The sequence below is a fragment of the Mirounga angustirostris genome, unplaced genomic scaffold, assembly GCF_029215605.1.
Source record: "Mirounga angustirostris isolate CCGP_5_RB_7025 unplaced genomic scaffold, mMirAng1.0.hap1 SCAF_6, whole genome shotgun sequence".
NCBI lineage: Eukaryota > Metazoa > Chordata > Mammalia > Carnivora > Phocidae > Mirounga > Mirounga angustirostris.
Window position 1 is genome coordinate 115,606,646 of NW_026991714.1, and position 24,297 is coordinate 115,630,942.

The following is a 24,297-nucleotide window of genomic DNA, read 5'->3' on the forward strand; positions in this document are numbered from 1 at the left end:
GGAAGCCTTCAGGACGCAGATGGAATGTGAAGCCATGAAATCAGACAAGAACACCTGGAGGCAATGTATAATTAGAAAGATGGATCAAGCTCTAGAGCCTCTAACATTTACAGTTCAAGCATGAGAAACCAGCGAAGAAGACAGAAACTGGAGTAAGAGGAAAAATGGGAAGGAGAGAATGTCACAAAAACCAGGAAAAACAGTATCTCAAGAATCAGGGAATGGTCCTTTGTGTTTATAGCACCCACTCCATAGGACCAAACCGTATAGTATATGCAAAAGTCCCTATGCGCCATGCCTTGAATGTCCACCTCTTACTATTAAAAGGCCTATTGTTGTCTGCCTCCCGGGCCTATGGCTCTCATGAGGCGCTTGTGGGCCACTCTGTCCCAAATTGCCAGTGATTTTATAAAATGAAGAGCAATAACAGCACTGTTTCCCACAGGAAGTCCACTAGAAATTGTAGTGATCATTGGGTAACAAGAAACTTTCAAAGGAATGGACCCAGAAGGATTAACTGAGAGAGAATGGAAAGAGGAATAAAGAGTTCATAAACATCACCAAGGTTGCAGAAAACAGGTTTGCCAAAGAAAGAGTAAAGGATTATTCTAAACCTCAGTAAGACACTGAGACCAAACATTTAGTCCTGATTGCATATTGGTTGATAAAACAGGTTATCTATAAAGTAGTTGGGTTGACAAGAGATGTAACTTTTGGACCTTTTGTAACAGAGCATGCAATCTGAAACTATTATTTCAAAAGGTAAAATAGCCCAGTCATTTCTGAACATCTCTATTGTTTCTCCATGTCTTGAACAAACCACAAGAAAAGGGTCACAACAACAACCATGAGCTTTAAGTGCTTGACTCGTGTGTGTGTGTGTGTGTGTGTGAGAGAGAGAGAGAGAGGGAAATGCACAAAAGAGAGTCAAATTAGGGAGTAAATTAATCTTTTTTTAAAAAGATTATTTACTTATTTATTTGAGAGAGAGAGAGAGCAGAGCGTGTGAGAACACAAGTGAGGGAGGCAGAGGGAGAGGGAGAAGCAGGCTTCCCGCTGAGTGGGGAGCCGGACATGGGCTCAATCCTAAGACCCTGGGATCATGACCTGAGCCGAAGGCAGACGCTTAACGACTGAACCACCCAGGTGCCCCTAACTTAACCTTTTGAAAATCATATTTCTATGTGAAATACTGTGTAAGATGTTTCTCTTTAAATCTTTCTCCTCTCTTTCACCATCTCTCTCTCTCTCCCTCTCTCTCCTGCTCCTTCTCTCTCTTTCTCAAAGTACTATTGGCTTTTAAAATTTGACATTACAGATACAACTCTGTCTAGCTAAACAAGGTCCTACATTGTATTCCCTGTACTAAGTAAAAAGAAAACACAAATACATTGTGCAGATTATTTTGGATTCTCATAGACCCCCAGATGGCCCCAGTATCTGATCTATTTAAAAGAGCCAAGGCCAGGGACGCCTGACTGGCTCAGTCAGAGAAGCATGTGACTCTTGATCTCGGGGTGATGAGTTTGAGCTCCATGTTGGTTGTAGAGATTACTAAAAAAAATAAATAAAACTTAAAAAAATAAAATAAATAAAAGAGTCAAGGCCAAAGACGAGAATTTGTAGCTGGTTTCTACCTCTTGCTGATGCTAACCTATCTACCACCCTGGGAGGAAGCACAGAGGTGCCCATAGAGCAGTTCCACCACATCAGAACTTCACACAGACCTTACACTCTCAGGGCTTTGCTCCTTTGCCTTGTTTCTTTGTTAAATACCACAGAGCCGCCAACTCTCTGACTGGGCCTGGGTCGGCTTTTTCTCTGCCATTACACCAGACTCTAGTGACTGTCCAGTGTCCTCTGGCCTCTCCCCAGTCTTTGATTCTCAGCTTTGTCACCCTGTGCTGGTCCTCAGCTCAGTTAGACCATGTTCTGCTTTTAGTCAACCAATTATTCACTAACCTATACACAACACTGCATCCTTCCACCCCCCTGACCATCCGGTAAGCATTTATTGATCACCTTCTCTGTTTCAGATCCTATACTTGATGCTGAGAAGTCAGATATAATGAAAAAATAATAATACAACAAAACTAGATTTTTGAGAGGGAGTAATAAGGACCATATTTATGCCTCCACATGGAACAACCAAAAATCCAGTCAAAATACATGAAACAATGGATTTTAACACATTGGACACCAGGCAATGAAATACAGAGGTGGCAAAAAATCAAGATGAGCCCTAAAATTGCCTCAGCTTTCCACCTTGAGAACAATTCCAGGTTGTAATACAAACAGGAGGAACTGAAACAGGGCCAGAAAACTCTGATTTGAGAACATGGAGCTGGGAGTCTAGGACAATCAAGGTAGCTAATGTTTAGAGGGCAGAATACCAGGAAGGAGTGAGGACTACAGAGACTTACAGACTCACAGAGAGTCTCCCTTGAGTATTTAGCAGAGTATTGACCAGCATGTTTATGTAAGGAAATTGCCCAGGTCAGGGAACAATGCCTATGCTCACACAATGACTGGAATATGCCTGTTCCTACCAGACAGACTGGAAAACCTCATAATTCACAATAGAAGTACTCAGGAAAGTCTTGTCTCATAATACCAAATAATTAACCCGAGACTGGGTACTGCTCCAGACCCACCAAACAAATTATAAATTAAACTTAAAGAATCAAACTGTCTCCAAGTAAATTATACTGCATCCCAGGACAAAGCTCAGGAAGATTTATAATAATAAAACACATTCAGCAACCAGAAAGGCGAACTCATAACATCTGACATTCAAAGATTGCCAGGCATTCAAAGAAGCAGGAAAATATGATCCATAATGAGGATAAGGAACTTATTTAAAAAAACCCAAGTTAAATTCCTGAGATGAAAACTGCAATATAAAAAATGAAAAATACAATGGATAAGATTAATGGCAGAATATAAATTGCAGGAAAAAAGATTAGTGAACTTGTAAATGAAAGCTATCCAAAATGTAATAGAGAAAAATGAATTTTAAAAATGAACAGAGCATCAGTGAGTTATAGGACAACTTTAAGCAAACTAATCTGTGTGTGACTGGAGTCCCTGAAAGAGGGAGGGAACAGAAAACATTTGAAAAATAATGGCTGAAAAGTTTCCAAACTTGATGAAAACAATGAACCCACAGATCCATGAAGCTTACCAAACCCCAAGCATAAGAAATATGAAGAAAACTACACCAAGGTATATCATAATCAAATTGCTCAAAACCAGTGTGAAAGAGAGAATCTTAAAATTGTTCAAAGGGAAAAAAACATGTTATGTACAGAAGAACAAAGATAAAGAAGACTGAAAATTTCTCTTTGGAAACAATGCAGACAGGAGCGCAGTAGAGCAATATCTTTAAAGTACTGATAGGAAAAAAATCAGTCTAGATTTTTATACCCAAAACAAACATCTTTCAAAGACAAAGGTGAAATAAAGACTTTTTCTGACATAGGGAAGCTTAAAGAATATATCATGGGGGTGCCTGGGTGGCTCAGTTGGTTAAGCGACTGCCTTCGGCTCAGGTATGATCCTGGAGTCCCGGGATCGAGTCCCACATCAGGCTCCCTGCTCAGCAGGAAGTCTGCTTCTCCCTCTGACCCTCCTCTCTCTCATGCTCTCTTTCTCTCATTCTCTCTCTCGCAAATAAATAAAATCTTAAAAAAAAAATTTTAAAAAAAAGAATATATCATGAGTAGACCTGCAATATAAGAAATGTTAAAGGAAATCCTTCAAACAGAAATAAAATAATACCAGATAGAAATCTGAATCTATCCGAGAGCCTGGGTGGCTCAGTCAGCTAAGCAGCTGACTCTGGGATTTTGGCTCAGGTCATGATCTCAGAGTCATGAAATCAAGCCCTGACTTGGGGGCTCTGTACTGGGCATGAGCCTGCTTGGGATTCTCTCTCTCCCTCTGCTTCTGTCCCTCTCCCCTCCCCCCCATGCTCTCACTCTCTCTAAAATAAATAAATAAATAAATAAATAAATAAATAAATAAATAAATAAATAATTTTTAAAAATTTAAAATTTTTAAAAAAGAAGTCTGGATCTATTCAAAGAAACAATGTCATAAAAGGTAACTATATCGGTAAGTATGTAAGACTTTTTTATTATTTAAGTTGATTTAAAAGATAACACAGTTTAAACAAAAATGATGATAATGTATTATAGTAATTATTTGTAAAATAAAGTATATGACAATAGCACAAAGGCTAGGAGAGAGAGTAAGTACACTGTTATAAGGTTCTTTATCCTATATGTCAGGGCTTCTCAATCACTCCAATAATGACATTTTGGACCAGGTAATTTTTCACTGTGAGGTACTGTCATGTGCACTGAAGGATTTTTAGCAGCATCCCTGTCTTCTACCCACTAAAGGCCCCTATTGTCTAGACATTGCAAACTGTCCTCTCAAGCACAGAATTGCCCCCAGTTTAAAACCCGTGTTCTATCTGTAATGCTTTAATATCACTTGAAGGTAGACCATGATGATTTAAAGATACGTACTCTAAACCCTAGAGCAACTGCTAAAATCACAAAACAAAGAGTTAGTAGGCCAACAGAGAATATATAATTGAATATTAGAAAATATGAAAAGAGTTAAAATGGAACAAAGAGGGCGCCTGGGTGGCTCAGATGGTTAAGTGTCTGCCTTCGGCTCAGGTCATGATCCCAGAGTCCTGGGATCAAGTCCCGTATCGGGCTCCCTTCTCCTTGGGAGCCTGCTTCTCCCTCTGCCTCTCTCTCTCTCTGTCTCTCATGAATAAATAAATAAAATCTAAAAAAAAAAAAAAGGAACAAAGATAGGATACACAGAAAACAAATCATAAGATGATAGACTTGAACTTAATCATATAAAAGAATCACATAAAATGTACATGGTTTAAACATCCAATTAGAAAACAGAAATTATCAGACTGGATGAAAAAGCAATACCAAAACTACATGCTAAAAGAAAAGCACTTTAAGTATAAAGACAGAAATAGATTAAACATCAAGGTGGAAAAAAAACATATGACAAGATAACACTAGTCAAAAGAAAACTTCAGTGGCTATATCAACATCAGACAAAGGAGACTTCAGAGCAAATAATGTCAGGGATGGAGAAGGTCATTTCCTAAAGATAAAGGGGCCAATTTATCAAGAGACACAGGACCATGTCCCTCACTCTCGATCTGAAGTATCTTCAGAAAATGATGCACCCACTGCCAGAAATTGAAGAATTTAGGGAATTAGAAATTAGGCAAACCAAAGTCAAATTTCAATCATTAAATAGTTGGGCATTTAGCATCAGCATTTCCCCAAGCCTGAGTAAAATAATGATACTTCTTGCTATGAGAGGCCCTGGGAGAATGCCGTGGGTGGGGCTAAGCACACCTGGGAAGTGATTCTCCCTCTTTTGGAGACAGATGGACAGTAGACTGTCCCTTGTCCCTAAGCAAGGCATGCCAAGACCTCTATCTGTCTTCTGAAAGGGAAGTGGTCTATGAATCTGCTCTGAGGGAGGAGGACATGTATCTTCTGTTTCAAGCAGATGTTTGAAAGCCCCTTTCTTTAACAAACCTACTTGTTTAAAACCCAGTTTGAATGAGTTATATATCATAAAGACATAATTCATTTTTTAAAACCTGCTTGCTTACTCTTTTGATATATATCTTAAATAAACTGGGGAAAAGAACTTGTTTCTTCATGCCCAAATAGAACCAAGGAGATGTTTTATAGCTGTCTCTGTGGACCTATAATTTTGCCCCAGAGACGGTGATGTTGGTCAGAACAATCCCCACCTTTTGTTGAAACAGCTGCCCAATTGTCCTTAGAGGGGATTGACTAGGTGACAGGAAAAGCCAATGAGTCCCTCCACCCTATCCTATTGTCAAGCAAACCCCACCAGCTCCATAGACCAGGGCCATGTGTGTGGATTGTCTCTAAATCCCAGCCATCCCCTCAGATAATGCATGGATGTTACATGGTGCTGTTTACATCTGGGCACATAGGGGGGAAAACCTCAGACGACACTTGGTGTCCAGGTGGTCTGCTGTTTCCAATTTAGGGAGAATGAAGCATCAGAGTATAGTCTAGCCTGGATAGGGACAGACACAGCCCAGGTCTTCGCAGATCCTAAAATACCTATTATGTGCTGGGGCTTTACAGACCTTATCTCACTAAATCCTCAGGAAATGGAATATCAGTCACCTGCCCAAGATCACAACAGCAAGTGGCAAATCCTAAGTTCAAATCAGGTCTTCCAACTCTGATGATTTCAGATTTCTTGGTTCATCTTAGAAAGAGGTGATTTCGGGCGCCTGGGTGGCTCAGTCGGTTAAGCGGCTGCCTTCGGCTCAGGACATGATCCTGGAGTCCCAGGATCGAGTCCCGCATCGGGCTCCCTGCTGGGCGGGGAGTCTGCTTCTCCCTCTGGCCCTCCCCCCTCTCATGTGCTCTCTCTCTCTCTCAAATAAATAAATAAAATCTTAAAAAAAAAAAAAAAGAAAGAGGTCATTTCGTAATCCTGAAATTGCACAGACAAAGCAGAACATTTTTGACCCTGCCCATTTAACTTCAGCCACATTTTGACCAAATTTCCTGGGAGGGGCGGATTTGTTAAAAATAGTCAACCCAAAATATAATAGGTAAAAAAGCATAGACAAAAAATTTAATTGATTAAGTAACTGATTAACCCTCTCCTAAAGAAAATTCACGGAGGTACAAGTTATATTGGGGAAATTTGATATGGATTATTAAAGCCCAATGTATAAGTAAAATCTTCGTTGAGGAATTTACAAGGAGAAGAATTTATCCCCGCGAAGATACTTTCAGTGAAACATTAAAACCAAGAAGCAGATGAATGGATGCATGATTGAACATCAGAGGAAGAGCATGTCATTCTCAAGAGTGACCAGACAGTGGCAGCAAAGACCAGTAATGGAATCAAACTGGCCAGTGGTTCTCTAAGTACGGTCTCAGAACCAGCAGCCCATTCAGGAAAGGTGTAAGATAATTTCAGGCAACGACAAACAAAGCCCTGCTGAGAATTTGTTAAAAATACAGATTCTCAGACCCACTGAATCCGAAACTGGTGGGGCCCAGTACCCTATGTGTTAACAAACCCTCCAGGTAATGCTGATGTCCACTCAGGAAACTGTGCAGCCAGTTTTCCCCTTTTCATGTGACCTCCTGGGGCATCCATTCCAGGGAGGGGAGACAGACAATAAACATAATCTGTAAACTATGTATATGAGGATTCACACTGGAAAAGAAGAAAAGCAGCCGGGGATAAGAAGTGCGGAGAGCAATTTTAGGCAAGGTTGTCTGGAAAAGCTTCATTAATAAATGCAGATCAGAGGGAGATGAGGAAATGAGATATGCAGATGGATTACTTTCCAAGCAGAGGGTCGAACTCATGCAAAGAGTGGAACAGCCATGCAGAGGACCTGCCAAGTGGCAGTGAGGGTGGGATCTAGACCATAGGGCCTGGAGGCCACTGGGAGGACATGGTGCTGATGTCTAATCTTCAGAGGGCAATAATTAAACAGATGATGTGGTTCCTCTATTAGATTATTGGTTTTCAAAGATAATAACTCTGGTTGCTGTCAGGTTGGAAAGAGGCACCCTATCATGGGAATGGAATCAGGCATCATGCTTTCAGAAAGCCATTTGACTTTATGTATTAGGAGATGCAAAAATGGTCCTACCATTTGGACCAGTCATTCCACATCTGGAAGTGTATCCTTAAAAAAAAAAATAGGGATTCTTATTTTGTTTCTGTCAATTAGCCACAGAAAGTGAGTTGGCTCCCAGGGCCTTGACACAGAGCCCCTCCAACCCCAGTGCTTTGCACTCCAGTATGTCACCCCCACACCCAGCCCCCACACAGGACCCCCCACCTGCAGTACCTGCCTCCGGGTGTAGCCTCCGTCTTCTCTTCCCTGGACAGCAATGGTCAGGGTGTGCCTCTCTCCCCTGCCCTCTGGCCTGGGGCAGCCCATTCACACTCCATGCCTTGCTCAGGAAAGAGTTCTCTTCCTCTCTCTTTCCAAAATATCCAGATCCCGATCCTGCAACAGGTGCCTCTCTCCATCCCTCCTACAAGGGTCTGAGCCTGGGCCAGTTGGACAGGGGCAGAGGGGACAACTTGGGCATCTCTCACTCCCACCACAAGTAGAAGGTCTTATCTGGTGGTCCTCCATGTGGGGTATAGCCTGGACCCTTCCTGAGCCCCTTGGGAGTGCTCATTGGGTCCCACGTCTCACTAGGGAGGGCTGAGGAGGGCTATTCAGGGCAATGGCTGGCCCTGCTGTTCTCTCTCTTTCCAGCCACTAGAGGACGAACAGAGGCTTTCTGAGCCCATCGACCCTGCAGACTAACTCAGAAGGGAGGCTGGAATTGGCTCAGTATCTGAGGTCAGACAAGAAGTACATTCAAAAAGAAGAAGAAGAAGTACATTCCAGGTCAAGTAATCTGCTATCAGATGGCATCCAAGAAGTTCAAGTGAGGAAATGGCACCTGTCTTCCTGTCACTTGTTCATTTACAAACCCACAGACTGTTCACTCTTTGTTAGTTTGGCCAGGCCTGGAACCTGATGATAGTCAAACCCTCTGCTCGGGCCTCATAGCCCATGGGAGACAGGCACAGTCCTTATGAGGGATGCGTGCATGTGTCATCAAGAATTAGTTTGAAATGGGGCGCCTGGGTGGTGCAGTCAGTTGGGCATCTGACTCTTGGTTTTGGCTCAGGTCATGATCTCAGGGTCATGGGATGGAGCCCCCTGTCGGGCTCCCTGCCCAGCGTGGAGTCTGCTTAGGATTCTCTCTCCCTCTCCCTCTGCCCCTCCCACTAATGCTCTCTCTATCTCTCTCTCTCACTTAAATAAATAAATCTTTTTTAGAAAAGAATTAGTTTGAAACTAACTTTAAACTAGCATCTTAATTATCTGAGGAAACAATGTTCTGGCTAGTCTCCCTGATACTCAGAGTTTATCATGTTCTCCACCGAGAGTGCCCCCAATGATCTCCCCACTATTACCAGCCCAGCTGCCCAGTTCCCCACACACCTGTGGAGAGAGGGAAGCCACCTCTACATTCACACCTGTGGCTACAAAGTCTCTGCATCCCTGTCCATGTCACCAGCTGGAGCTCCAGGACTAGTCAGGGGATCCATCTCCTGCTCAGGCAATCCCAAGTCAGACCTCGATGCAGAATTGGACACCTGTAGCCAGTATGGTCAGAGGTAGGGTCACTCAGGGGTGTCCCTGGCCACCTGCCCACGCCCCCATGGGATCGTTTCTTTCCATCAAGATATAGGTTTTTTTCCTCCAGAACCTCCCATGACCTCACCAGGAGTTTGAGGGTTGAAATACCCAACTTTCCATCCCCGACTTGTTCTCTCATGGAGACCTCCTCTCGGGGCCTCGTCTTGCCACATGGCCACAGAGCAGGCCTCCGAGTTTCTTCAGATGTGTCTTAACATCTTCGTACCTCAACAAGAAGGGGTCACAACTCTGGTCGCTTTCCTCCCTGCAAACACCTCCAGAGAAAGCCCCTTTTTATTCATTTTTCCACATGTGCCAGACATGGTGTCAGCTCCTGGGGACACAGTGGTGACAGAGCTGAGGGAGGTATAGCTCACATTTATGAAGCATTAGCCATCATCAATCTTCCCCAGCATCCCTTCCCTGCTCTACCTGGTCCCAGCCTCTCTCCCTGAGCACGGACCACAGGCGAGGAGAGGATCCCGCTACCACCCATTTGGCACAAGCTAACTGTCCTCTTTCACTCCTGGAGGTGCAAGACAGCACTCTGGGCAGCGTCACCCTGTAGCTGCAGCTCAACCCTAGGGGGGAGGTGATGCTCCAGCTCTTTTTTTCCTGTTGGCCATTTCCCAAGGGTGTGCAGGGAGCTGGAAGCCACCCTTGCAGTGGGCTCAGTACCAAATCACCCAGCCCCACAAGCCCTGATCCACCAGCAAAGCCACATTTGTGCAAGTTTTGAGCATGGGCTCTGGGGTCACCTGCCTAGGTTCAAACCCCGGTTCTTGCTTCCTAGCTGTGTGATGTGTCTTTTTGTGTCTCTGTTTCATCAAATATAAAATGGAAGAGAATAGTAGCATCAACATGATAAGGTTGTTGTGAGGAATAAGGGAGGCAGTGGAAGCTTTTCAATCCACAGGTCACCAACAATTTGCTAATTATAAACCCAAGTTATTGGGTTGTGACCAGCATCTAACATAACTATAGTAGAAACAAGAGTATGCCTCACTTGGGATAGGTCAGTATACACATCTATATGTGTGTGTGGCAGAAACCATTCCCAGATGTTTTTCTTGCTGTGAGGTCCCACTGTAGGCTTGGGAGATGTTAGATGGATTAAATACAGACCAACGTGGGGAGAAGACATGCAATCAAACCTTAGAATCCCTCCTGGCAGTGCTAGGGTAAAGGTATGTGCATGTAGGCCAGGATGCTCCCCATGGTTAGTAACCCATTCTGTTGGGAAAAAAAACATAGCCAACAGTGGGACCGGGCATGGCAGGACCCAGGTGTCCTTGGCAGGCAACCAAGTGCGTGTGACAGGGAGTGCTAGTAGAAGCAACATGGGAAGGAGCTGGGGACATACACCAAAGGCCTTGAAAGCCATGAACTTGCCCTAAGGGCGCTGGGATGGCTCAGTCGGTTAAGCATCTGACTCTTGATTTTGGCTCAGGTCATGATCTCAGGGTCATGAGATCAAGCCCCACATCAGGCTCCACATTCAGTGCAGAGTCTGCTTGAGGTTCTCTCTCTCCTTCTGCCCCTCCCCCCGGCTCGTGTTCTCTCTCTAAAATAAATAAATAAAATATTTTTTTTTAAATAAAATAAAGCTGAGCTTGTGAACTTGACTTTAGACAATGGGGATTTAAAGTAGGAGGATAACCTATTTAATAAATATCTATTCAGTGTCTACTGTGGGGAAGATTTATGTTTTAAAAAGTTGACTGTGGGGAGTCAAGAGCTGGTGGTAACACCAGAAGCAGGGGGATCTACCAAGAGGCTACTGCGATAGTCCTAGCAAGAGATAATAAGGACAGAGGTCAGAATGTCTAAAGAAGGAGGAAGCAGGTATAGCCTCTGTGCCTCAGGCTGGATGGTCCCCAACACCTGGAGGAGGATGGCAGCCATGACCCTGCACACAGGTTGTGGGGGAGAGCAGTGCTTTGAAGGCCACAGAGAAATTCCACAGGCCTCCAGGGGACAGTAGCCACATGGCTAAATGGATAAACCCATGGACATGAATCAGACAGCCAGGTGACCTTGACACATTACTCAACCCCCCACACTGCCAATTTACAAAATGAGGCCCAGAAGAGGACTTAGCTCATAGGAATTTTATGAGATTGAAAGCTAATAATGGTAAAAGCCTGTCACGGCATCTGGCCCAGAACCAGGGCTCACACTGGGGCTGCTTGCTGACCTCTCTCTTACATCATAGAAATGCCCGGAGAAGGCCCTGGCAGGCAGCCTGGGAAAGGACAAACTTCTGGCCCCTCAGACAAAAATCAGGGGAACTGAGCTGACTTTATAGTGTCCCTGCTCCCTCCAGGCCCATATTTGAAACTTAGACCCATCCATCCTCAGTGACTGGGAGGCTCAGGGTGGTAAGCAGTAGGTGGGCCCTGCAGGGCCAGCCTTCTTACCAGATGGGGCCAGCTCCTTGCAACTCTACCATCTACACCTGGGGCCCCTCTGAGAAGGAATCTATTTTCAGAGGCTTCAAGATAGATGATCTTGAACCCATGTCTACACTATCGAAGCACAGAGGATTTCCATAGTTCTCGGTGAAGACGGTCACTACATACCCATTCAGAACAATTCACTCTCAAACAAGCATCTCCCTTGGATTTTCACTGAGCCCTTCTAAGTGCAGAGATTGTGCTAGGTGCTGGGGATGTACCGATACAATCAAGCATGCTCCAGCCCTGTGCAGCACGCATCTATAAAGGACATCCTTCTAGAATAGTCCTCTGCCCTCCCTCTGTGCAGGGCTCTGAGATTTCCCTGCCCCAAACTTACACTTCTCAAGTCTGAAAATGGGATGACTCTGACTGATCAGTGCTTGCTTTTCTGATTAAAACAAGCCTCTAAAAACGAAAAGGGATGGCTGGCAGCCCTTCATCTATCTTCTTGATTTTCCCTACCTAGCCAACTCTGACTGTAAAATGTAGAGTTTCCCTTAAATATCTTTTTGCCTACCCAACTAGTCAATCAGGGGAGATTTTTCAGCTACACTGCTGTGTCAAGGTGCCTTAAGGGAAATCTGTTTTCTGGCTCTCTCCAGGGTACATCTAGGGCTTTTTTTTTTTTTTTCAGGTACACTTTAGCTTTCCTTTAAGTGTCCCCCTGTCTGTTCCAGGTTCAACAAAATTTTGGCAAAATAAGAAAGTCCTATTCTTTTCAAAAGTGACACACAGGCTAATTCTTCCATTGCACTGTCATCTACTGGGGTGTTGTATACCAGGAGCTAAGTGCAACCCACTCTCCTCAGACCCTACCCTCTGGTAGAGGAAAGAGACACGTGAACACACCTTCATAACACAGTGGGACAAATACAGTGATAGACACATGGTCTTGGCACAAAGGAGAGACAAATCAGTTTTATTTGGGGAGTAGGACAAAGAGACTTGATTTGACCACATAAGATGTGTAGGAGTCATCTAGGCAGACAGAAGGAAGAATAATTAACAGCAGTAACAATTACTTCACAAGGAATCTCATTTCAAACCGTTGGAGGCATTGTCAATGCACCCATTTTATAGATATATTAGTAAGGTTTGGGAAGGTTAAGTAACTTGCACAAGGTCAGAGAGTTAGAAACTTGCAAAGAAGGGACAGCTGTATGCTTTTTTAAATAACAGAAGCTAGATCCAGAGCATTTAAGTAAATGTGCTCAAAGTTAGACAGGTAGAAAGTGATGAAATCAGCAATCAAATCTAGGTATCATATTGAAGCCATAGAGGTAGATGGATTATAGAGACCTTGTTACATCAAGCTAAAGAATTTGGAGTCTCTCCATTGATGATGAAGAGGCTCTGAAGGGTTTTAATTGATGTTGCAACTTCACGTCCACTCCAATCTATCCTGCCCAATATGTATAAACCATAAATTCTAGTACTGAAGAAGTAGCAATGATTTTTAGCCACAATTGACATGCCCAAGGAAAATATATTTGATGAAGTTATTCTATTTAATAATGATAGTCTATATAATAAACATTCCTGCAACTCAGGAAGAAAAGAACAAACAACCTCATAGAAAAATGGGGGAAGAAAGTAACAGGCAATTTATGAAAAAGGAAGCACAAATGGTCAATAAACATAGAAAAGGTACTCAGCCAATTAAAATATCTAATTAAAATAATATTGAATGCCATTTTTCTCCCACAGATTGACAAAAGGAAAAAAAGCAGAAGAGAACAAATGTTGCTAGGGTGTTGGAAATTGTGTATTCTTATATACTACTTGCAGGGGTATACATTTATGCAGCCACTTTGGAGGGCAATTTGGAAATTTCTTTCAAAATTCAAAATTGCTGGGATCAATCAAGATGCTGGTGTCTCTTCTGGGAAAGCACCTCCACACAAGCACAAGGAGATCCACTGCAACATCATCATGCCTAAACATTAGAAATAACCCCAGTGTCTATCACAGGGAACTAACTGTGAACACTAGGGTATGTTCATAACAAAAAATGCTACACAGCAGCTAAGAAAATTGAGCTTTTTATGGATTAAAGTGGATATATCCTTGAGTGGAAAAGGAGAGAACTGCAGAATGATACATATATAACAAACTTTATGTTAAAATATATATATTTAGGGACACCTGGGTGGCTCGGTCGTTAAGCGTCTGCCTTTGGCTCAGGTCATGATCCCAGGGTCCTGGGATTGAGCCCTGCATCGGGCTCCCTGCTCGGCGGGAAGACTGCTTCTCCCTCTCCCACTCCCCCTGCTTGTGTTCCCTCTCTCGCTGTGTCTCTCTCTGTCAAATAAATTTTTAAAAAATCTCAATATATATATATATATATATTTAAACATAAAGGCTGCTTAATGTACATTTTATATGGGTTCATAGATATGTCTGGAAAAGGGTTTAGAAAGAACTTGGGAGGGCGCCTGGGTGGCTCAGTTGGTTAAGCAACTGCCTTCGGCTCAGGTCATGATCCTGGAGTCCCGGGGTCGAGTCCCGCATCGGGCTCCCTGCTCGGCAGGGAGTCTGCTTCTCCCTCTGACACTCCCCCCTCTCATGTGCTTGCTCTCTCTCATTCTCTCTCTCTCAAATAAATAAATAAAATCTTAAAAAAAAAAAAGAAAGAACTTGGGAAATACATGTAAAAAGAGTAGCAGTGGTAGCTTTTGAGAGGGGCAGAGAGGACCAGGGCTGGGGACCATGAACAAATATTCATAATGTTCTAATTTCTATGAGCATCTCTATAAGCAATTTCTATTCATGTATACTTCCATGGTTTTCATTTTAATAAATGTAGAGATAGATTTAAAAACCACTGACATATCCATTCCTATGCAAAGTACTTTGACCGGTGCTCTGAATGCATGACAAGCAAATCTTGTTATTAGACACACTAGGCAGATATTGCCTTCAAGGGGCTCTCAGGCTGGCAGGGGAGAACAGGTCCAACACAGTGTGAGATAAATTCCTGAAGAGGAATAGAAAAATACAGTAGGAGTCATGGTTAGGTGAAGGGGAGGGCGTTCACAATACTTTAGGAATCAGGGAAGCATTTATGGCAACAAAGGAAAGGCAAAGCCCGGCATGGGCTGAGAGAACTTCAGGTTCAAAAGTGCCGAGGTGGGAGCTCCAGCGGTCTGTTAGGGAAGACAAGGAAGATAGGACGGGTTGGGGACTCGTTGTGGAGAGCTACAATGCTGGAAGAAGAAGCTGGACAGCAGCAGGGTGCCCTGGGAGTTCTTTAATCACATGGGAACTTGCCTGAAACTTTACAGAAAAGAAGTTTGGCATCCATGCAGGGGTAGATTGGCCAGGTCAGGAGGCAAGGGACAAGTTTGGGAGGTGATTGACTCCCCAGTGTGAAGGAAGATTACGTTTAAGGGACGATTAGGGGTCTGGGTGGGGATGGTCTCAATGGAGGAGGGAGATGAACCTGAGAAACTCATTGAATTGGGATGAGGAGAACGGAGGGGGCATAAACCAAGTGATTTTTGAGGCCCTGCTTCTACTTCATGAGGAGTGTCAGGAGTCAGAAGAAAAGCAGGTAAGAGCAGCTTCTTCTCTGAGCTGTAGAGGTGTTCCAAGGCCTGTCCACAGTAGGAACTTCAGTCCCCTTATTCCTCCACTGGAGCCCAGCTATGCAGTGTGCAAGACAGGTCTGAGTCCTAAGGATGCACTAGCCAAGGGCAGGCAGGCAGGCACGTAGTCCTTCTGGCTTCCAGCCACCAGACTCACAGGCTTCCAGGAAAAGCTGACAGGGGCTGCTCTCTTCCTTTGGATCTGAGAATATGTGACTGAGGAAGCCTAAATTAATTAAGTGATTCTGAGGCCCTGAGGCCTTCCTGAGGAAGCACACAGGGTGAGTAGTGAGACCAAGGTAAATGGCACCCCCTCCCCCAGTACTGGAATCCAAAGAGGCTTCTGAGCTTCATTGGAATTAAGCCTGCACTTAAGTGCTTCCAGGGAGACAAAGAAATCATAAATCAAGAGCAGGTGCCCCACCCACACGCTGCCACCATCACTGCTATGAACCTGCTTCTCTACAGAGACATGGTCATTTTGAGTCCCTGAGACCAGATGTCTCAGTGAAGCAACAAATGGCATGGCCCCGGAATTAATGTGGCCCACAACCTTCTAGAAAAGAGTCCATGATGGGCTGATGCCTTCTTCCAAAGCAGCACCCACATACTATACAACTCCCTCCAGATCCACCCTGGCATACACACACCATACCTCACCCAGGCACAGGCGCAGGAAGGCTATCCTTCCACACCTTCCTCAAGCTCCCATATACTAGGACTCCCCAGGTCTACAGCAAGCAACACTTGACACCAGTCCAAGCTCGAGGAAAGGACTTTGTTCTAGCAGATGGAGGCCACAGCTGTATCCAATGGATAAAATGAGAAAAGTCAGCAGGGAATCACCAAGCTGTCCCTGTCCATACAAAACAATAATAATTAAGCTCCTATTAAGTACCAGGTATTGAGCTAGATACTTTCAAGTAAGTCGACTCATAATCTTCAGGTGGTTGAGAGCTGGGTGCTGGGGCTAGATAGTCTGCATTTGAATCCTCTCTCCACCACCTATGAGTTCTCTGACCGTGGATAAATTACTGTCCCTCGGTGTCCTTGCCTGTAAAAAGGTAATATGAAGGTTGGTAAGAGGATTAAATGAGTTAATGTTTGTAAGATGCTTAGAACAGTGCCTAGAACATCATAAGCACTTCTATGTGCCTAAAAAATCAATTCCGTCCTTTACCATTTCACTTACCTTGAGTAGCAGATATGTAACCTGTAGCAACAGTTCCTGTATCTAATTGAGAAAGCAGAGAAGAAAATGTTGCCATTTTCTCCAACATGGTTGGATTGGAAGTTCTCTTCTTCCTGTAAGTTATGGTCAGATAGAGAAGTCTCTGGAAAGGAATTTACCAAGAGTTCTGTTGAAGAGGAAGCTACAGACACAGGAAACAGGAGGGGCAGGGCTCTTGTGTAAGGCTAGTTAGCCAGCTGCGAAGCTGGGGCCAGCACCCTGGACAGCTCCCAACAGGCCAGCGCAGGAACTGGGAATTCTCCAGTTCTGCCAAGGCTCAGTCCCTAGCCTTTTGCTGAGGCACGGGGTCCTCAATTCCCTGAGACTCCTGCATCTTAGTCCTTGGGGCTGCTGATTGATGAGGTAGAGGATTGCCTTCTGACCTGGAAGTTGGAGGGTGAGGGAGTTTAGTGTCCCAGAAGCTTCCTTAGGGAGGCAGCCAAGAACCTTCCTCCTCCCACCAATCTTCATCTGTCCCTCTCCCTTACACTGCCAAGGTGTGGCCACCTTGTAAATGCAGTAGCAGAGGCACAATGAAGCACAGGGAATAGGGAAGTATTGTGAGAACCACAAAACAGGTTCCGAAGCCTTGATTTAAATCCAGGCTCTACTGTTGGGATCTCAGGCAAGTGACCCAGTTTTTCTATGCCCAGCTTCCTCATCAGTAAGATAAGGGAAAGAACACCTACACTGCACCTGGATTGAGTGAGATTAAATGAAACAGCACACATAACACCCTTGGCATAGAGTGCTTAATAAATGAGTCTGTTTCCTGCCATTGGTGAATGGAGGACTGAAGAGTTGAGCATGATCTCAGAGATAACTTGGCTCCATATTCAAGAACAGTCATGAATTATGAGGGCTAACAGGCTGGGAGAGATGTCTGCACCTTGAAGTCCCTGGGAAAGTTTCTTTTCTCTAAGATTCCACTAAGTTCTAAATTCTTCAGCCACTAGACAGAAAAACATCTGCTTTAAATCCCCCCCCCCTTTTTAAATCAGACAGGGCAAACAATATATGCATAAATAACAATTGCTCTACAGGCTGGAAGACTGCCTCTCTAAAAGTCTCACAACGGGAGAGTCAGAAGAGGCCAGAGGTCTGCGTTAAGAAGCCTTAGGAAGCTGGAGCTGGTGTACTGAATTAAGAATATGCAGATTACAATGTGCTGAAAGAGGAAGAGAAAAACACCCACATGGGGGGGGGGGGTGCGCGCGTGGTAGTAGTCCCCCGCCCCGAGCATCTGAGCATCTGAGCTCCCATTCTGGGAAAGTGAAACCCATGGGGTCACCTCAATTGAGGATGCAGTTTCAATACAACCATACAAAGGAAGTAGAGTCACAGATTTACTTGTTACAGATCCAAGAAGTGCAGGGAGGGGTGGGACAGTGAGGGGAGGTGTGTGGCTGCAATGAGCAGGGGGAAGGGCAGTCCTCTGTCCAAGGTCACCAGCGAGCAGTAGACAGCAGGGTAGCAAACACTTACAAGGTGGTGGGGGTCACTAACATTCTGTGGGCTTAACTCTAAGTAGTTATTTTTAAAGGTGCCCCGGGAAAAGCAAAATGGGAACTTAAGTCAGAAATCCTAAACTCGGGGTACCTGGGTGGTTCAATAGGTTAAGCGTCTGCTTTCGGCTCAGGTCATCATCTCAGGGTCCTGGGATCAAGCCCCCCATTGGGCTCCCAGCTTGGGGGGGAGTCTACTTCTTCTCCCTCTGCCGCTCACCCCCTCATTCTCTCTCTTTCTCTCAAAAAAATAAATAAATAAAATCTTTTTTAAAAATCCTAAACTCAAGTGCTTATCTAAATGTCCGGAGTCTGGGTGTGAGTAGGGCTATCAAACTGCAAAATCTTAAGCAGCAACTTAGAAAAACAAAAGTTGTTTTTCTCGAAAGTCATTTTCCTCATCACAAGGTTTAAAACTGAAATGACTGAAAAGCCAGGCAGGTGACATAAATATGCAAAGTCAGTTGGAGGGACACTGTGATAAGCTGAAGAGTGTGTGCTGACTCAAGGCCTTTGAATAAAATTTAAAATAATTCTGTCACCCTGAAGAGCCCTTCTCTGGTACCCACTTCCCTGGGGAATGCAGTGAGTGGGCTCCTCCCTCACCCCCTTACTTAACAGAGACAAAGGCTGGAGACCGAGAGAGACTGTGACTTGCCAAAGGTCAGTCAGAGCCAGATCTGTCCCCATACTGGGCTCTTCCCCTCTCTCAGACAGAGGGCAGTTTGGTCAGTGGAGAGCAAGTGCTGGGAGCTCCTTAAGTGGAAGGGTTTCTCCTCCTCCTCCCTGGGGTGCCTGGGACGGGGTGGTGGGGGAAGATTAAGCAACAGGTACCAAAGCCGCTGTCTCTCACCTTGACACTCTGGTCTCCATCACCTCATCCCATAGCCATCTCAAAGACAGAAGCCAACTTGCCATTGCCCTTGGGGCTCCCACCAGCGAGGACAGAGCCTGGAATCACAATGCCCACCTAACCATAAGGATTAGCCAGGAAGCCAAGATGCCCCTGTACCTTTTACCTGCTCTTCAGAAGACCCACTACTGTGAAAGAAAGATAAAAGAACACACTTTACAGATAGTAACGACAATAGCAAGCACTTATATCACTCTTATTATGTTATGTGTCAGGCACCCTAAGCACTAGGTACTCTTACTACCCCATTTTACAAATAAAGAAATTGGAGGACAAAGAGGTGAAGTAATTCCCTGGCACCCATACTAGTAAGTGGCAGAACTGGGAGCCACCTCAGTCATCTGTCTCTAAAGCCCAAGCTCCATGCATTGCATCACCCCTGTCTCGCTTGGGGTGGGGAGCACAGGAGAGAAAGAAGCTGGATCTAATGCTAGTGTGCTCTTGAGACCAGAAGAATGGGAAAATTCCTCTCTGACTCTGGAAAAGGCAAACTGTAATCTCAACAACACATGTATCCCAGCCTCAGCTGCCTCAGAGCCTTTCTCCTGCCAGCTTTGGACGGGAACACGGACTCGATGTGCCATCTAGGGTCATGGTTCTTTGGGGGACTCAGGCCCAGCGCGCAGCCAGGGCGGCTCAGCCAGTCTGCAGAGAATGCGGCGTCTGGGCGGTGCGGCCCTCTGAGAAGGTGAGCCTCCCTTGAGCCTCGGATGAGAGCAAAGCTGCTGGGTCCTGCCGTGGGAGTGGGCTCGGCGCCCACTCGGGCTTTCTTACAGCTGCAAGAGAGACCCCCGGCCATGTCACTCCCAGAGCCCACCTGGGACTTGGAGGCAGCTTTGGAGATTCGGGGGGGGGGGGGGAGGGGTATGCAGGGGATGGGGTATGGAAAGGGGCGGGACCTCGCTGAAGAGGCTGGAGGGCTTGTTCTAGTGCTAGGAGCACCTAGGAGGAGTTACAGTGGGGAGGGGGTCAGGAGGAGGGAAAGGAGAAGAGGCGGAGCTGGGGGACCCGGACAGCTAAAGCTGAAAGGGGGAGTACCGGCTGGGAGAAAGTGGCGAAGCAGTACCGGAGGGTGGGAGGGGCAGGGCTGATATTCGGGGCCCTTGGTGGAAGCGAGGCGACTTCTCCCCTCTATCCCCAGAAGCTCATAGTTAGGAATTCTCTGCTGTGACATTCTCCCGAAGGGCCGGTCTGTCGGAACCGGGCCCAGCAGTCTCTGCGTCTCCCCCTCCCTTCCCGGGGGAGGAAGGGGCCAGGGGGTGGGGCCAGAGAAAGGGTTGGGGTATCCCAGCCGGTCCTCCACCAATCGCCGCCCCACATTTCAGCTGCGAGAACTGATGGACGCAGCCACCGCTCACCTCGGGGGCTCTTTGCCGGCTGTACGCCGAGATCCAGGCTGAGGCGGAGATCTGGAGCCCTCGGCACCCTCCTCTCCAGCGGGGCCGGTGGGGAGCGGCCGCTGCGCGACCCTCTGGGGAGGGGGAAAGAGCGGGCCCAAACCCCGCGGGTCCTAGAACTAGGCGGGGGCGGGGGGGAACAGACAGCCCGCTCCTCGCGCGGCGCATCCATCCTCAGAGGCTTGGCCAGAACTCTCTTCTTACCAAGCCCCCTTTCTAGGGTTTCCAGTCCTGGCGCATCTGGGAAGGGGACCCCTGCCCGGCCGCGCCCCGCCCCCCGGCCCCCGCCCCGCCGACGTCGCATTAGCATGAGCGACGCAAGTGGCCGGGGCACCACTCGGGGGCCGAGACTCGCCGCGTCACAGCCCCGAGTGGAAAGGAAAAAAAGAGGAGGCGGCGGAGGAGGAGGCAAGAGCCGACGCGAGGGGAGGGGAGAGCTGCGGCTGGGCGAGCGAGCGGGCGGGCGGGCGGCAGCAGCATGCCCCTCGGTCCGCGCGGGCGGCTTTTCAACGCTTCGGGGACGGCGCCCGGGGAGCCGGAGGCGCAGCGTGCTCAGTCTCTGGCCCTGGCCCCTCGGCGCGCCAGCCTTCCCTGACCGCCCCTGAGCCCAGCAGCGGCGGGTCCGGGCTCGGCTCCGAACAGCCGCGGCGTCTCGAGGGACAGGGTCTTTGCCTTTCCCGGGACACAGGGCCATGAGCCCTGCAGCCACCTGAGACACAGGGGGCGCTGCGCCGCGCGGACCGCGCCCGCGAAGTTCGGTGCCCCGGTCTCTGCACTGCAGGGCGCCCGCGCCCGGCCCCGGCGGAGGCGTCCTCGGAAAAGCGGCGGAGTAGAGGCAATGGAACCCGCGGCGCCCGTGGGTCCGGCCCGGGCGGCAGCCATCAAGCTGTCGGAGGCGATGGGCGCCGTGCTGCAGGATCCCCGGCGGCAGCGGCGCCTGGTGCTGGTCATCGTGTGCGTGGCGCTGTTCCTGGACAACATGCTGTACATGGTCATCGTGCCCATCGTGCCCGACTACATTGCCCACATGCACAAGGCCGGCAGGCCCAGCCCGAACACCGAAGTGACCACCCTGCAGCCGTCCACTCCAGCCACTGGCAGTGCCAACATGGGCAACACTTCGGAATCCCCGAAGACAGCGACGGAGAGTGAGGACGTGAAGATCGGGGTGCTGTTTGCCTCCAAAGCCATCCTGCAGCTGTTGGTGAACCCCCTGAGTGGGCCCTTCATTGACCGCATGAGCTACGACGTGCCGCTGCTTATCGGCCTGGGCGTCTTGTTCGCCTCCACCGTGCTGTTCGCGTTCGCGGAAGACTATGCTACGCTCTTCGCTGCGCGCAGCCTGCAGGGTCTGGGCTCGGCCTTTGCGGATACGTCCGGCATTGCCATGATCGCCGACAAGTATCCGGAGGAGCCCGAGCGCAGTCGCGCGTTGGGCGTGGCGCTGGCCTTCATCAGCTTTGGAAGTCTAGTGGCGCCACCCTTCGGGGGCTTTCTCTACCAGTTCGCGGGCAAGCACGTGCCCTTTCTGGTGCTCGCCGCTGTTTCGCTGTTCGACGCGCTGTTGCTGCTGGTGGTGGCCAAGCCCTTCTCCGCTGTGACGCGGGCGCGGGCCAACCTGCCGGTGGGCACACCCATCCACCGCCTCATGCTGGACCCTTACATCGCCGTGGTGGCTGGGGCCCTCACCACCTGCAACATCCCCCTTGCCTTCCTCGAGCCTACCATCGCCACGTGGATGGAGCACACGATGGCGGCGTCTGAATGGGAGAGGGGCATGGCCTGGCTGCCAGCCTTTGTGCCGCACGTGCTAGGCGTCTACCTCACCGTGCGCCTGGCGGCGCGCTACCCACACCTGCAGTGGCTGTACGGAGCCCTCGGGCTGGCAGTGATCGGAGCCAGCTCCTGCGTGGTGCCTGCCTGCCGCTCCTTCGCACCACTGGTGGTCTCGCTCTGCGGCCTCTGCTTCGGCATTGCGCTGGTTGACACGGCACTGCTGCCCACGCTCGCCTTTCTCGTGGACGTGCGCCACGTCTCAGTCTACGGCAGCGTCTATGCCATCGCCGACATCTCCTATTCCGTGGCCTATGCGCTCGGGCCCATAGTGGCGGGCCACATAGTGCACTCGCTCGGTTTTGCGCAACTTAGCCTCGGCATGGGCCTGGCCAACCTGCTCTACGCGCCCGTCCTGCTGCTGCTGCGCAACGTGGGCCTCCTGAGGCGCTCCCGCTCGGAACGCGATGTGCTCTTGGATGAGCCACCGCAGGGTCTGTATGATGCTGTGCGTCTGCGTGAGCGCCCGGTGTCTGACCCGGACGGCGCTCCTCGGAGCCCTTCCGGCCCCTTTGACGAGTGCGAGGACGTCTACAACAATTACTACGCCCGCAGCTAGCAGTCCCGCTACTCCTCCAGGCCACCCACCCACTCCCCACCCCCTGGGTCAAGGTGGCTACTTTGTGAGAGCACTGGCCATCTCCGGCGCAGGGCCCGCCCCTTCCAACGAGTATTCCACAGCCTCGCCCGTCTTGACTTCCCTGTCGGGATCCCCTCTCTATGACCCTTTCTGTGCCTCCCTCCCTCTCGTCCAGTGGGGCGTAGAGCACGGAGGCACACGATGCGATACGGTCCTGCAGAGATAAAGAGGTGCGCGAGGCGCCACCTCGGGGCTCCCCTGTGTAGAACCGTGCGTTTGTCTGTCTTTCCTTCCGTTTCTCTCAGTGCCAGGTTGGCCCCCTCCACCGCGGTGCTTCTGGCCCGAATCAATAAACTATATCTGTTCGAGACCGAGTCTCTTTACTGATGAGGGTGGGCGGCCGGGCAGAGGGCCAGGGCAGAGGGGAGGGTGAGCGGTGTCTAGCCCTAATCCAGGTCTGAGCCTGGCAAGCACCCGGAAAGCCTGTGGCTCTTTTGCTACCTGATAGAGGAGATACGAAAAAAAGCAAACCCAGCAAAGGCTCCCACCCTCGGACACCCTGTAGTACACGACTTCCTTCAGCTCACGACAGCCCCTCCCTCCCAGCCCCAGCGCAGCGCCCCAGGGCGCCGCCCGGGGGAGCCTGAGGACCCGCTCCCTCCGCGGGCGCTAGGCCCCGCCTCTTGAGAACATTCCGGGTGTCAGCCTCTGAGCTCTGAAGGCCGGGGGTGGGCTTCCCTTCGAGCCCGGCATCCGGGTCTGTCCAGGCTCCGGTGAGGAGTAGGGGCCGAGCTGTTCCGGACAGAGGTCCGCCCTCAGTCTTGTGTGTTCGTTGGAGAGCTGGGCTCTATCCTTCGAGGAGTGGGGGAACAGTTGGTGTGCCTGCTGTGTCCTGGCTGTGCGGGTCTGAGTCGTGACTGAAGAGGGTGCCAACCCCCACCCTCTTACCCCCACCCTTACCCCGGCCTTGGTGGATGCAGCTGGCCAAGGCTGTCAGAAGTCTCCCCACCTTGAGTGCGGGTCTCCGGAGCTGCAGGCCCCCGTTTGCAGACCACTCCCAGTCCTGGAGCCTGCGGCCTGATGAAGGCCGAAGAGTCCTCCAATTCTGGCATGGAGAGGCAGCAGAGTTGGGGTACGCCTGTGTATTAAACAATGCCTGTGAGAGTCTTCACTGCTGGTGTGTGCACGTCTGTCCTCGATCTGCGTGTTGGGCTGTTGTGTGTGTTTGTCTGGGCAGGGTCTGTCTTTGTGGGTCTGTCTGTGTGTGTTGGTGTGTAAGGATCTATATCTGGGGTGGGGGTGGGGGGAGGAGTGCTTTGTCTGGGAGGAGTGTCTGCCTCTGGCTACGTTTCTGTAAGCATCCTCAGGTCTGTATCTCCACTCCCCCCCACCCCCCATCCCCCCCACCCCCGCCCCATAGTGCCAGCAAGGATGGGGTGGGAATAGAAAAGGAAGGAGAACCTGCAGTGATCAACAAACAGGATGATGATGATGATGATTATCATTTTGAAAGGA

The 24,297-nt window shown here is 48.5% G+C and overlaps 1 protein-coding gene across 1 annotated transcript; it reads left to right on the top strand.

The window, feature by feature from the left end:
• The first annotated feature begins 21,207 nt into the window (after window positions 1-21,207).
• On the top strand, window positions 21,208-22,761 carry SLC18A3 (solute carrier family 18 member A3). The gene has a single exon (XM_045876257.1). The coding sequence runs from the start codon at window positions 21,208-21,210 to the stop codon at window positions 22,759-22,761; it is 1,554 nt and encodes a 517-aa protein (XP_045732213.1).
• The last annotated feature ends 1,536 nt before the right edge of the window (window positions 22,762-24,297 follow it).

Coding starts and splice junctions, on each gene's coding strand:
- SLC18A3 (XM_045876257.1), top strand. CDS start 21,208: ATGGAACCCGCGGCGCCCGTGGGTCCGGCCCGGGCGGCAGCCATCAAG.